Below are 13,079 nucleotides of genomic sequence, written 5' to 3'. Positions count from 1 at the left end.
TATACACCTCAAATATATATATATACTTATCAAATGCATTTGCCGAATATATATATATATCAATTGTTTATCAAATGCATATACCAGATGCATATATATTTAATATATGCATATACCGAATGCACATATATATAGATATTTAATAATTACTTAGACCGAATATATATGTGCTCATCAATTTAATATAGCCAAAATCATAGCTATATCAATTGCATATTCTCACATAATTTAAACAGCTTCACCGGCACTTAGCCTGCTAGGTTTTAAAACCTGATTCGGTACACCGGCTTTTAGCCTGCTAGACTTATAGTCCGAAATGTATCACCGGCATTAAGCCTGCTAGACGTATAGTCTGAATAATTTCACCGGCATAAAGCCTGCTAGACATAAAGTCTGAATTATTTCACTGGCAATAAATCAGATTAGTACTGAGCTTTAACAAAAGAATCTCAATTCACAGAAGTTGCATCTTATATTTGTATATAAAATCCACTTAAAATTCAGCTCAATAATTTATAAACCATATCTTTAAATAACATAGATAATATAAAGTTCAAACATCAATTCCAGCTCAAAAATTTCATACTTCCAATGCTATTCAAGAACTTTACATGAATAAACATACATAATTTATTACAAGAATATATACTTGTATATTAACATAACCGAACCTCATGTAACCTTGTATAATTGTCATACCTAATTTCACTATAAAATCATATACATGTATGTATACTGATCATTCGAATATAACTTATATATATATAATTACCAACTCACATATATAAATATAAGTTACATATCTTAATCAAATCTAAGAGTTTATTCATATATATATATACATATATTCAAACCTAATATACATATATATATGTATAAATCATACTTACCTTGGATTAAAACCAAGAATTTATACATATACAACATTCATACTTCCACTAAATTAAAAAAACTATATATATATACACATATGCATATATATTCGATCATTATGTATATAATTATAAATATAAATATATACATATTCGTACCTTTATCTAAATTCAAAGTTTATTCATGCTATTACATATATTTTGAATCTATCATATACATGTATAATTTCATACCTAATTTCATTACAAGATATTTTCATATATATACATGCCTATCCGAATATCACATTTACTTCTATAAAATTTAAACCTATAATTTAACTCATAAACTTATACAAGATTATACTTGTATATTCGAAACTATCAAATACTTTTATAAAATTCATACTTATACTTCAAATTATAAACATTTAATTACAGCTCATCAAGTATACCATCGATATACACGTATAAATATTGATTTAATAACTTTTAAATTGCTAATAGACTTACCTCTGACAACGATAATCGAAACGGAACGATAGTCAACGACTTTAGTCTTCCCCCGATCCAAGTCCAATTTCTTTAATTCTTGATCTAAAAACATTCAAATTGAACTCATTCAAATATAATTTCATTCAATTTTGTCCAACAACACATAAATGGGCAATTTACCATTTTACCCCTACTATTTAACATTTTTACAATTTAGTCCAAATTGTACAAAACACAAAATATTTCAAATTGACCACACTATGTTTTGGCCGAATATTTCCTAGACCCATATAGATCCTTGCATGTCATTTATTTCACCTTTTAATCCCTCAATTAAATATTTTCTTACAAATTAATCCAAAATAATTAAATTCATCAAAAATTCAAGAACACACATTATAATCTATCACATATCTTTCATATTTCATCATAAACTATTACCAAGCTCAAGTATTCATAAATGGCATGTCTCAAAATCACTATCAAATTCTAAAATTAAAGCATGAGCTAGATATAACACGAAGCAACGATCACAAAAACGCAAAAATCATCAAAAACCGAAACCAAACATACCTTAAATCAAGCATCAAAGATGGCCGAATAGCTTGGTTGTTCTTCTTTTATTTTCTTTTCTTAGTTTCGATTAGATGATAATGAAATAAAAGATGATGGTGGTCTTTATTAGTTTAATTATAATATTATAATATAATATATATATATATATATTATAACATTTATAATTAATATAAAAACTATATATATTATACACATGCCATCCACTATTCTATTTAATGGTTAAATTGCAAAACAAAACCTCCATATTAAAAGAATAACCACTATTCAGCCCCTTTTTAGAAATAACCATTAAATTTTTATTTTACGCGATTTAATCCTTTTATTTAATCGGACACTCAAACGGCGAAATTAAAGCACGAAATTTTCACACTAGTAAATTAACACATAATAAACACAGAAAATAATATTAAAATATTTTTCTAATTCGGATTTGTGGTCCCGAAACTACTGTTCCGATTAGGGTAAAAAAAACCAGGCTGTTACAATACAAATTTATTTTACCCCATTTGCAAGACATGACACCGTCATAATGGTGATTGCATTAGCAATGTAGAATTCTTGGCTTAGCTTCTTGTAAGATGTCAAATCGACCTTTTTGCATAGATACTTTAAAGAAGAGGTATTTGTTGAACAACCCTCTGATATACTAAGGTTGGAAATAAGCATAAAGTTTATAAATTGAATAAAGTTATTTATGAGCTAAAGCAAGCTCCACAAGCTTGGTATGATCAAATTGAGGTTTATTTTTTTTAAAGTGGGGTCTCTAAAGTGACCATATAAACACGCATTTTTTTGTTAAAATTAGAGATAATAAGGAAATACCTATTGTATGCTTATATGTTGACAAGGTTATTTTTACTAGGAATGATAGTGTCATGTTTGATAATTTCAAGAAGCCTATGATGGATGCGTTTGAGATGTCTAATCTTCGGAAGAATCACTTTTTTCTTGACCTAGATGTAATGCAATCTGATGGTGGAATTTTTATTTTCCAAAAGAAGTATGTGGGAGAAATTTTGGATAGATTCAAGATGATGAATTGCAACTCTACCAACACCTCAACTAAGTTTGGCTTAAAGCTAAATAAAGAATGAGGGGGGAAGAAGGTGGACAACACACTTTACAAGCAAATTGTAGGTAGTTTGATGTATCTAACTACTACAAGACCAAACATTATGTATCCTGTGAGTCTTATTAAAAACACTTGTTAATTGCTAAGAGAATCCTTCGTTGCCTGTAAAGAACCAATGATTTGGGGATTTTCTACAAGAAGGATGAAAAGTCAGATTTGGTTGATTTCACTAATAGTGGTTATGCAAGAGACCAAGATGATAGAAGGAGCACTTTAGGCTATGTTTTTATGCTTTGCACAAGGGTTATTTCATGGTCATCCAAAAAGCAATCCATTATCACATTATCAAGCACAGAAGTTGAATTTGTTGATAGCTCAGCTCGTGCTTATCAAGCTATTTAGCTTAGGAGAAACCTTGAAGAGCTACAATTCAAGCAAGAAAGAGAAACTACAGTTTCCTGTGATAATAACTTAGCCATCAAGTTGTCAAATAATCCTGTGTTACATGGAAGAAGCAATTGCTTTTTGCAAGACCTCAACAATGAAGGAACAATTAAGCTAGAGTATTGCAGAAGTGAGGGATCAAGTTGATATATTTACCTAGTCTCTCAAGTTGGCATCATTTATCAAGTTAAAAGGTGTTTGCACTTTGGAAAATCAAGATGGTGCCAAGTAATATGTATGCAATCCACTTTTAGTTTAAAAGAGGGATTGCTGAGATTTGTTGGGACTTTTTTAGGTGGATAACAAAGTTTCCTTAATATTTAGGGAGTACTTAATAGTTGAGATTTTTTTTTCTTTGATTTTTTACTACTTTTTGCTAATGTAAAGCCTACAAAAGACTAAAACTATGACGAATAAAATCATTAATTCAATGTCTCTTCATTTGATAAAAAAAAAAAAAAAAAACCTCTTTTCTCTTCCTTTCTTTCTCTACTTGAGAATGCAACAATGATCTTGTATATTTTAAAATTGTGACTTATTTTTAGATATTTTATTTTTCAAAATTTAGAAAAATCAATTTACCAAACAATATAGTTTCATTAAACACTTAATTTTCACTTTTATAATTCATATTTTCAACATTAAAATTTTCACACACTTATCGAAACCATCTATCCAACATAAATATTTAGAAACCTCAAATTTTAAGGATTAAAATAGGAAAAGGATAAGAAAACAGTGAAATGCATGCATGCCCTCAGAAAGAAATAAAGGATATGGAAGAAATGGATGTTAAATGGTGGGAGGATGTCGTGGATAAGACCAAAACCATGTCCAGCCATTGGATGTGGTCTCTTTTTCACCTTTATAACTTGAGACAGTTACAAACTACCTCACAACAGTTATCAGATGTTTATATGAATCTCACACTCTTGATTTCTTATCAATTTTTAAATTAAATGATTGATATGAGATTAGCACACACATTCCCACTTTCAGTAATAACAACCCCCATTTCCAACTTTGCTAATTACCTTTTTAGTTTCATTGTTTCTTATACTGTAATAACATAGCTTTGAGGGATCATCGGATGAGTGCGCGCATGATACTTAAATTATATTATGAAATGAAAAGGTCAAGACAGGTGGCGCAACCTGATTGGCCATCAAATCTCTTTAAATACTTCAAATATATTTTTATTTTTTAAATATTTTAATGAATTTTCAATAGCTTTTTTTATTTAGTTAACCCGTCTAATTCAACTGGTTGAATCGAAAATTGAAGGTCTAATTGATTCGACTTTTCTAAATCTCACAATATTAGCGTCTCAAATCCAAATATCACCGTAAATTTATTCTATAAAATTAATTTATCGAGTTTAGAATTTATAGTCATCGATTCTGATTACGACGTTAATATAGTTATAAGTTGGGGGGATAAAACGATAAAATAAAATGTAAAAGCTAGGCCTTTTATGATATACAGACAAAATGTTGGATGTTTTTAGTTTTGACGATTTATTTTAAAATTTTAAATATCATCATAAAATAGTTTAAAATTTTAATTTCCTTTTATTTTTTAATAATACGACATCATTTAACTTATTTGACTGTAGACATCATCCGTACATCAAGCATATTGATAATTATTTTAATTAAGAAGAGTAAAGTAACAAAAATTAATGGGTGGATAGTTTTGAGTAAGCGTTTGGTCGAATTGAGTCGAATTAAGTGAAATTTTTTTGAGTTAATCGAGTTCACGAGTCCTATTTTATCATCTTAACTCAATTTAATTTTTTTTTCGAATTGAGCTGAGTGAAATGAAATTTGAGTCGAGTTGAATCGAGTTAAATTAAAAAATTTTAAACATGCTAAATAAAATTATTGTTACAATATAATTAATTTCATGTTAGAGTACATAAATTTGAAACCATATATATTTGAAATTCTTTTAAAACAAAATAAAACAAATAAGATACTTGAGTATAATAAATTTGAATCATTAATTAGGTCCCAAAATTATTATTTGAGAAAATTTCTGAAATCATAACCTTTTGTATATAAATTTTGAAATTTTTATAAATATTTAAAATTTTAAAAATTTGATTTTTTAAATTTTGTTGAAAAGACCAATTTATTTATTTTCAAATCGATAGAGACTAAAAGAGTACTTACACCAATATATTATTGAAAAGGATATTGACACTAATCAATTATTCGGAAGAGGGTACTTTTATATATATTCATTTTTTCTCCCTTACAAACAATTGTGTTATATTAAGGTTATGAAATTAATTGAAAAAAGCCTTGTTTATAAAGGATTAGACCTTAAAAGCATAATTTAAAGTAAAAAGAAAATAAGTAAACTACACCTAAGTTCATTAAATTATTAGTAAGCTTACATTTTAGTTGTTTTAACTCCAAAAAGTTATAAAATATCGTAAAATTATTTGAAATTTTTTATTTAAGTCGCCACTTAACTATTAAGTTCTTTTTAAGAAAAGTCATATTAGAGAGCTCTAAGTAACAATTCAACGATTGGTAGACAGATTAGCTCCCATCAACAAGTAGAAGAACATACCTTAGATTCAAATTGATTTGGTGGCCAGTGTCGAAGATCAGGAAGAAAGTTGTGTGGATTTTGATTCATAAATTTATAACATTCAAAGTTGTTTCATGAAAAAGAAATTAAACTATAAAAGAGAAAAAAAAAAGATAGAGAAAATTATAATAATTTTACGACCTCTTGTTGGTTAATGTTTCCTCATTTATTTAGTTAATGATTTAGGAGATGTATGTAAAAGAACTCAAATTTAGAAATGCAAGAAAGGATTAAAGGAAAAAAGAAATAATATTTTAATATCCAATTAAAATTGAGGGGTGAGGAAATGGACAAAAGGGTGACAAAATGAATAATAAAAAATAAAGGTGCCAAATTCAGTAAATAGCCACAGAATAAGAAACAAAGGATATGCCACGCAAGCATTAAAAATAAAGAAATGCCACGTGGAATAAAGTAAGAGGCCACGTGGGTACATAATGGTTGACCGCTAATAGGATCGTCCCTTTTCGAACGGGTTTTGGTTTTTTCTTGGAGATGTGGCCAAGGCAAAGCGTCATTCTCCATGTACTTGCCCCTAATTGTACCGATATTTACAAATTTGCTTATTCCTTTTTTTCTTTCAAAAATAAAATACTATGGTTATTAATTAGTTAATAATTGATAAATAAATGACAATAATGAGATTCGAAATACAAAATTTTTAGTTAATTCGAAAAAAATAAAGAAAATGAAACAAAAAGGGGGAAATGAAGCAATGGCATTTCAGAAAATGTAACGAAAAACCAGGGTGTTTTGTCAAAGAAACCCTGTCAACTTAACCCACAAATTTATATGTTGTTTGCTTGAATTGAATGTCAAAAACCAGACATCGAAAGCCAAAACCGAAAACCCAGAATTAGTACACAGAAAGAAAGAAAGAACCAAAACATACACACAATCAGAAATTGCCTTCAAAAACGACACTTTTGAGTTTTACTTACAGTATAAACATACACGCACAGAGAGAAAGAAAGAGAATAGTTGAGAGAGAGACAGTTTTGTTTATGTAAATGCATCAGAAGAAATCTGGCAAACAACAAGAGATCGGAAACCTAAGCATCGACTGCTTCAACAAAACCACTTCTCCATATCTCTTTTGCTCTCAATTCAATCACCAAAGCTACCTTGAATCAACCCCACAAAACAGGGTTGATTTTCCCCTTCCAAACAAGCCTAATCTCACCATCCGAGTCCCATTCCCACCCATATCACCAAACCCATCACCACCGCTACCAGCATCAGTACCAACACCAACAATAACACCAACCCATCATCATAAACAACCCGACTTTCACCATCATAAACCCTCCTTCTCCAATAACCCATCTCCAACTCATGCCCTTCTCTCGACTCCCCATAAGCGGCCTATAATGACCCACAATTCTCTTCCTCATTCCCCAACTCTTTCTTCTTTCAAAAACCACCGCCGTGACCATTGCAGAACGGTTGAAAGATTACCTCTTTTTCGGTATTTTTCTTGTTCTGCTTGTTTCGCTATTCCTTTTGATACTCAACAACTGGGTAGGAAACTTGTTCATCATTTGAACCGTGGCCGCTTGCTTTGTTTCCACTTGCGTTTTCTTGTTTTGCTTTCTCTCCCTTCGCTTTACTTTTTGGTTTCCGATCCTCGGCGGTTTTTCGTGTTGAATTTTCTTGCTTTGCTTGCTTTCTCGGTTACCCTTTTGGTTTCTCTTAACCTTGCACTCCCTCGCTTGCCCTCGATTCGATTTCTTGCTCGTTCACTACCTGCTAAGTTTATTCAACTAGGTTCATCTTCTAAATCTTCAAAACCTGTTGTTTGGTCAATTGGATCAAAGCCAAAATCGGAGAAGAAAGCGAATTCGGGAACTTGGGTGCAGGTTTACAGTAATGGGGATGTATATGAAGGTGAATTCCATAAAGGGAAATGTTCAGGGAGTGGGGTTTATTATTACTGCATGAAAGCAAGGTATGAGGGGGATTGGATTGATGGGAAATATGATGGTTATGGTGTGGAAACTTGGGCCAAAGGGAGCCGATATCGCGGTCAATACAGGCAGGGATTGAGGCATGGAATTGGAGTGTATAGGTTTTATACAGGTGATGTTTATGCTGGTGAGTGGTCTAATGGGCATTGTCATGGATGTGGTGTGCATACTTGTGAAGATGGCAGCAAATATGTGGGGGAGTTCAAGTGGGGTGTAAAGCATGGGCTTGGCCATTACCATTTCAGGTGAATTCTTGCTCCTCCTCCTTTGGATAGATTAAGTGAAGAACCATTATTAGATTTTCATGTTGCCTTTGCCTGTATTGCTGTGTATCTATATATGGTGTTGGTCGTTCCAATTACAGATTTTAAAGTGGTATTTAAAGCTTGTGTTCAATGGTTGCATCTCACATACTTACAGACTTCCAGGCTGTAGTTATAATTTCTTATTTTGGATTAGTGAACTACTCTGACCTAGTGAAGTTGCAGCACTGAGTTCGAAGGAATCCTCACTTTTAGCTTCGCACCTTCCCCTTTTTCTCTCTTTATTCATTGATAAACTCTTGTTGGAAGTATAATCTTCATTAGTTTGAACCTGGTGAGTGAGCAAGTGATTTAGGGTTATTTGCTCTCTAGTTAATAGTCATATTATAGGAATATGTTTGGTATCTATTACTAACAGTAACATCCTAGGCAGTTTATTTGTTGTTTAAAGTTTAACCAAGGCTGAATTGTAGCTATTGGTTTTATAGCTGTCTCTTTGATTTTGATTAGTTTATTCATTGTGTTTCCTATTCCATATTGTTGCTTGTCCATCTACTTCCAATCTTCCTCGCCTTGAATGCTGATAATAACTTCAACAAATTACTGCCTTGTCATCATTCATTGAGCAATTCTCTGATACAACCACATGTATAACATAAATTTCAGTTTTAATGACCAGTCAACTTTGTGATTGAAAATGCAGAAATGGGGACATATATTTAGGGGAATATTTCGCGGACAAGATGCATGGATTTGGGGTTTATCAATTTGGGAATGGACACCGGTATGAGGGAGCCTGGCACGAGGGAAGAAGGCAGGGATTTGGCACATACACTTTCAGAAATGGTGAGACACAATCTGGTCACTGGCAACATGGGGTTCTTAATGTTCACAGCACACAAAGCATCCATCTTGGATCCCCCCATGCTGTCACTCGATCTAGAGTCCTTAATGCTGTTCAGGTATTTTTCATATCATTTTCTTCGGCTCCACTAACCATTTTTATATTATCCCTTTGTCCTGAGAAATTCGCAAGCCTTGTTCATGTTCAATACTATAAATAACCTACAGTTTCAAGGATAACTCGTGTATGAGTTCTCTGATAATTTCTGGACCTGTGTTCAGGAAGCGCAGAGAGCAGCGGAGAAAGCTTACAGCATTGCAAAGATCGATGAGAGAGTAAATAAAGCTGTCTCAGCTGCAAACAAAGCAGCCAATGCTGCCAGAGTAGTAGCCGTGAAAGCCGTCCAAAAAAGAATGCATCAAGACAACAGTGATGATCCTCCAACTTCAATCGTCTAATACAAGGACTCCAAATGGTGCTGTGGTTTATAAATTCACTATATGGCGTCTTTTTTTATCTTGTCCATTATAATATTGTCCTATTATAAGAAATGATTAAAGTAAAAAGTTACCTGCTTGGAACCATGTTTCAATCATTGAAGAAGGTGGTTGATCATGGAGCAAGAAATGGGCCTCCATTTTTTTTCCTTTTTGTGTAATGGCTTGAGTAACGTATATAGGCTGAGTTCATGAGTGAAGAATGGCACTAAGGTGCTTTAAAGAGCCTGCAACTAGTCTCGTTTTCCTCTTGTAAATGTTGTTAGTAGCTTCTGTATATCCCGGAAGTCTGGATAAAACCGTCCAGTCCGGTCCAGTCCGGTCAGCTTCATATGTACTGCGGTTAATGTGAATAACCCATAAGATTGTTATAACGCTATTTTTTTGGACTCCATTGAAATCCCCCACCATTTTTGTCAACATTTTCTTATTGCAGATAAAACAAAAATACTTGAGTTGCAACCAAGTTATATAGGTCTTAACCTACAACTCATCCTGATATTCACCCTAGTCTGCCAAGACTTGCTCTTATTAGAAGCAGTAGTTAACGCTTTCATTTGACATTTAGATGTTCAAACATTATTATCTCTCTTTCAATATTGTTAATCTGCAGTCCATGGAATCCTTATTAAAAGCTTACTCAACTGTTCCAACTAGAATTACACTGTTCATCATGGGGGCTCCAACAATTTGCAGGTGAACCGGACAGGTAGTGTGGACAGATTCTGTCTGCTACAAAAACTGTTTCACCAATTGAGTGTTGTCTTGACGATGGCTATAAATGCAAGTCTGAACATTGTTTGTCCACCGCTGGACATGAAGGCTCTGGCTTATTGGCCTTTTATCTTGTACGGGATTCAAGCCCAGCCTGCTTATAATTTCTTTGGGACATAAAATATGATGTTTGATAAAAGTATCTTATTGCCGCTTATAATTAAGTCTGAAATCAAGCAAGGTGATTCAACCATTGAAAACGTTGCAGGAATTGTTTTATACTAACAAAACTTTTTTACTGCTCCAACATTCAGCGTTGTTTCGACCCAAAACGTCGAATCTAAGAAGAATGCTTTGTTATTTTACTTTTTAAGCAATTTCTTGAATTATTGTTCTGCCTTTTTTTCTTTCTTTTTTTTTTTTTGAATTATGAAACTTCTTAAATGATTAGTACTCTTTCTGACCGTAGCACCAACTAAAGCTGAAAGGAGGGGATCATAGCTTGGAGGAAACTATGACATGAAAGCATCTCAAACTGTCTGTTTGTTTACACGGAAAAAAATTGTACGGAAAATATTTTTTACATTTTCTTATATTTGTTTCACAAAAAATAATTTGATCAACAGAAAATAACTTATAGGTCAATGTAAAATAAACTATTTTTCCTGTAAGATGACTTAACATTTTGAAAAACGTAAGTCATTTTACGAAGAGAGATACTCTATAGTTAATTTTATTTTTATATAAAATTAACTTAAATCAAGCTTAATATTATTATATTTATAATAATTTTTATTTTATTTTAAAATTATTAAAATATTAATATAAAATATTATATCTTTCAATATTATTAAACATACATATTTACTTATTTATATGTAGTCATATAATTTATTGTTTTAATAAATTATTTAATATTTCAATTTTATTTTAATAATAAATTTTAAAATAATAATTTTAAATAATATTCTTCACATATTATTAAAATTATTCAATATTAATTTTAATAATAAATTTTGTTACAATTAAAACATATAAATAATAAATATTTTGTAGTATAAAGGTTAAAATATATCATAAATATTTATATGTGCTCTTCACGAATTTGCAATTTAGTTTTATACTTTTATTTTAAGAATTTAGTTCCTCTCAGATTTGAAAATCAAGTCCAATTGTTGACATTGTTAAATTTTTTGTCAATTTTGTTGATGTCACATTTTAAATAAAACTACTTACTTGATAGTCATGTAACTAAAAATGGCGTTGTAATGAATCAATTTAACAAAATATTTTTAATATATGTAAAAACAATGTAAAATATAAATTTATAGATATAAAATAAACTCAATTAAACAAATTAAAAGATAAGAAAATCTCAAATATATGTTTGTTTCATTGAAAACAGCTTTTACGAAATATTTTTAAGAAATCTGTCAAACAACAGGAGATATTTTACATGGATTTATCCAAACACCAGAAAATATTAAATTTTCTAGGAAAGTAAGTCATTTTCCAGAAGTCATTTTCCAGAAGCCATTTTCAGTAAAACAAACAGACCCTAAGAAGAAAACTCACTTTCAAAAGCACAAAAACCACCATCGAACCAAGATTGTAATGTCTCATTTGGTTACTAGTACAATAACATGAGGCAAAAATTTATTTATTACTTATATATATTACCATTGTTAAACATAAAATATAAAAATACTTGGCATTTGGAAAGTCACCTAACAATTGAATTTGAGTGCAATTGCTTGTAATTACACAAAGATGACATGTTTGGATAACCATTGCAATTGGTGGATCCTGTCTAATTTAGTGTAGTTGGAGCACCCAATTACACTTTTCAATTCTTAGTGAGAGGGTGAGAATTAAAGTAATTACGTAGCTAATTACACCCAAATCCAATTTTAAAGAATATTCTTATACAAGTTATAAAAATTATATTATAAACCTGAACATGTATGAGTGTTTAGAATGGTTATCGCAAAAAAATTCTTATATTATAAAAATAATGTGTATTTATAATTATTTAAATCCTTAAAACTTCTAAAATTATAGCAAAAAGTTTATTATAAAATAATTTACATGTTATAAAAATGTTATAGTATATTTATTTATAAAAGTGATGGTCAATAAATATGGACATAACTTATTTATGTGTTCATGCTATATATTATAAAAATAATATATTTATATATAAAAACACATCATAGTTTTTTTATCATAACTTAAAATTTTTAAAAGGGTTAGTATTTGATATAATAGCGGTGTGCTTTTTTATTTCATAAGGAGTTTTGAAAAATTGACATGTCTCTTTTTTAAATATTTGTTTTTTAATGTTTTATTCTATCATTATAAGACACTTATCAACCTCGACTAGTCTTTTTTCAAATTAAGTTTATATATATATATATATATAAATATTTACAATTAAAGCTATAGACATTTAGATTATGAACTCATAAGGTTAACGCTAATTATGTAAATATACCATTTGAGAAAATGATGCTAGACACAAGCATAATAGGCTGCTCGTGAACTCTTTAATTTAAAACATTCAAAGTTTCGAAATGTAGTTGGAAAGACATTTGTTGTTCTAAAAAAATATTTCTCAAATTAACAACATAACATTAGTATAACATAAAAATAATGTTGGATCATGCTAGTATGTTGCGTTTTTCATAACTTTAATCATAGATGAAATTGAGACGATCCATACTTTAAAGAGTATAGGAAAAGCGAGATATCAATG

General features: G+C 30.3%; 1 protein-coding gene across 1 annotated transcript; it reads left to right on the top strand.

Moving 5' to 3' along the window:
- Nucleotides 1-6,861: 6,861 nt before the first annotated feature.
- LOC105791990 (uncharacterized) lies at nt 6,862-10,004 on the top strand. Its single transcript, XM_012620336.2, has 3 exons — nt 6,862-8,251; nt 8,973-9,231; nt 9,395-10,004. The coding sequence occupies exons 1-3, from the start codon at nt 7,050-7,052 to the stop codon at nt 9,569-9,571; spliced, it is 1,638 nt and encodes a 545-aa protein (XP_012475790.1). The 5' UTR covers nt 6,862-7,049; the 3' UTR covers nt 9,572-10,004.
- Nucleotides 10,005-13,079: the final 3,075 nt, after the last annotated feature.

Source organism: Gossypium raimondii, chromosome 8 (genome assembly GCF_025698545.1).
Source record: "Gossypium raimondii isolate GPD5lz chromosome 8, ASM2569854v1, whole genome shotgun sequence".
NCBI lineage: Eukaryota > Viridiplantae > Streptophyta > Magnoliopsida > Malvales > Malvaceae > Gossypium > Gossypium raimondii.
The sequence above is the reverse complement of the archived record's forward strand: the minus strand, read 5'-3'. Positions and strand labels throughout refer to the sequence as shown.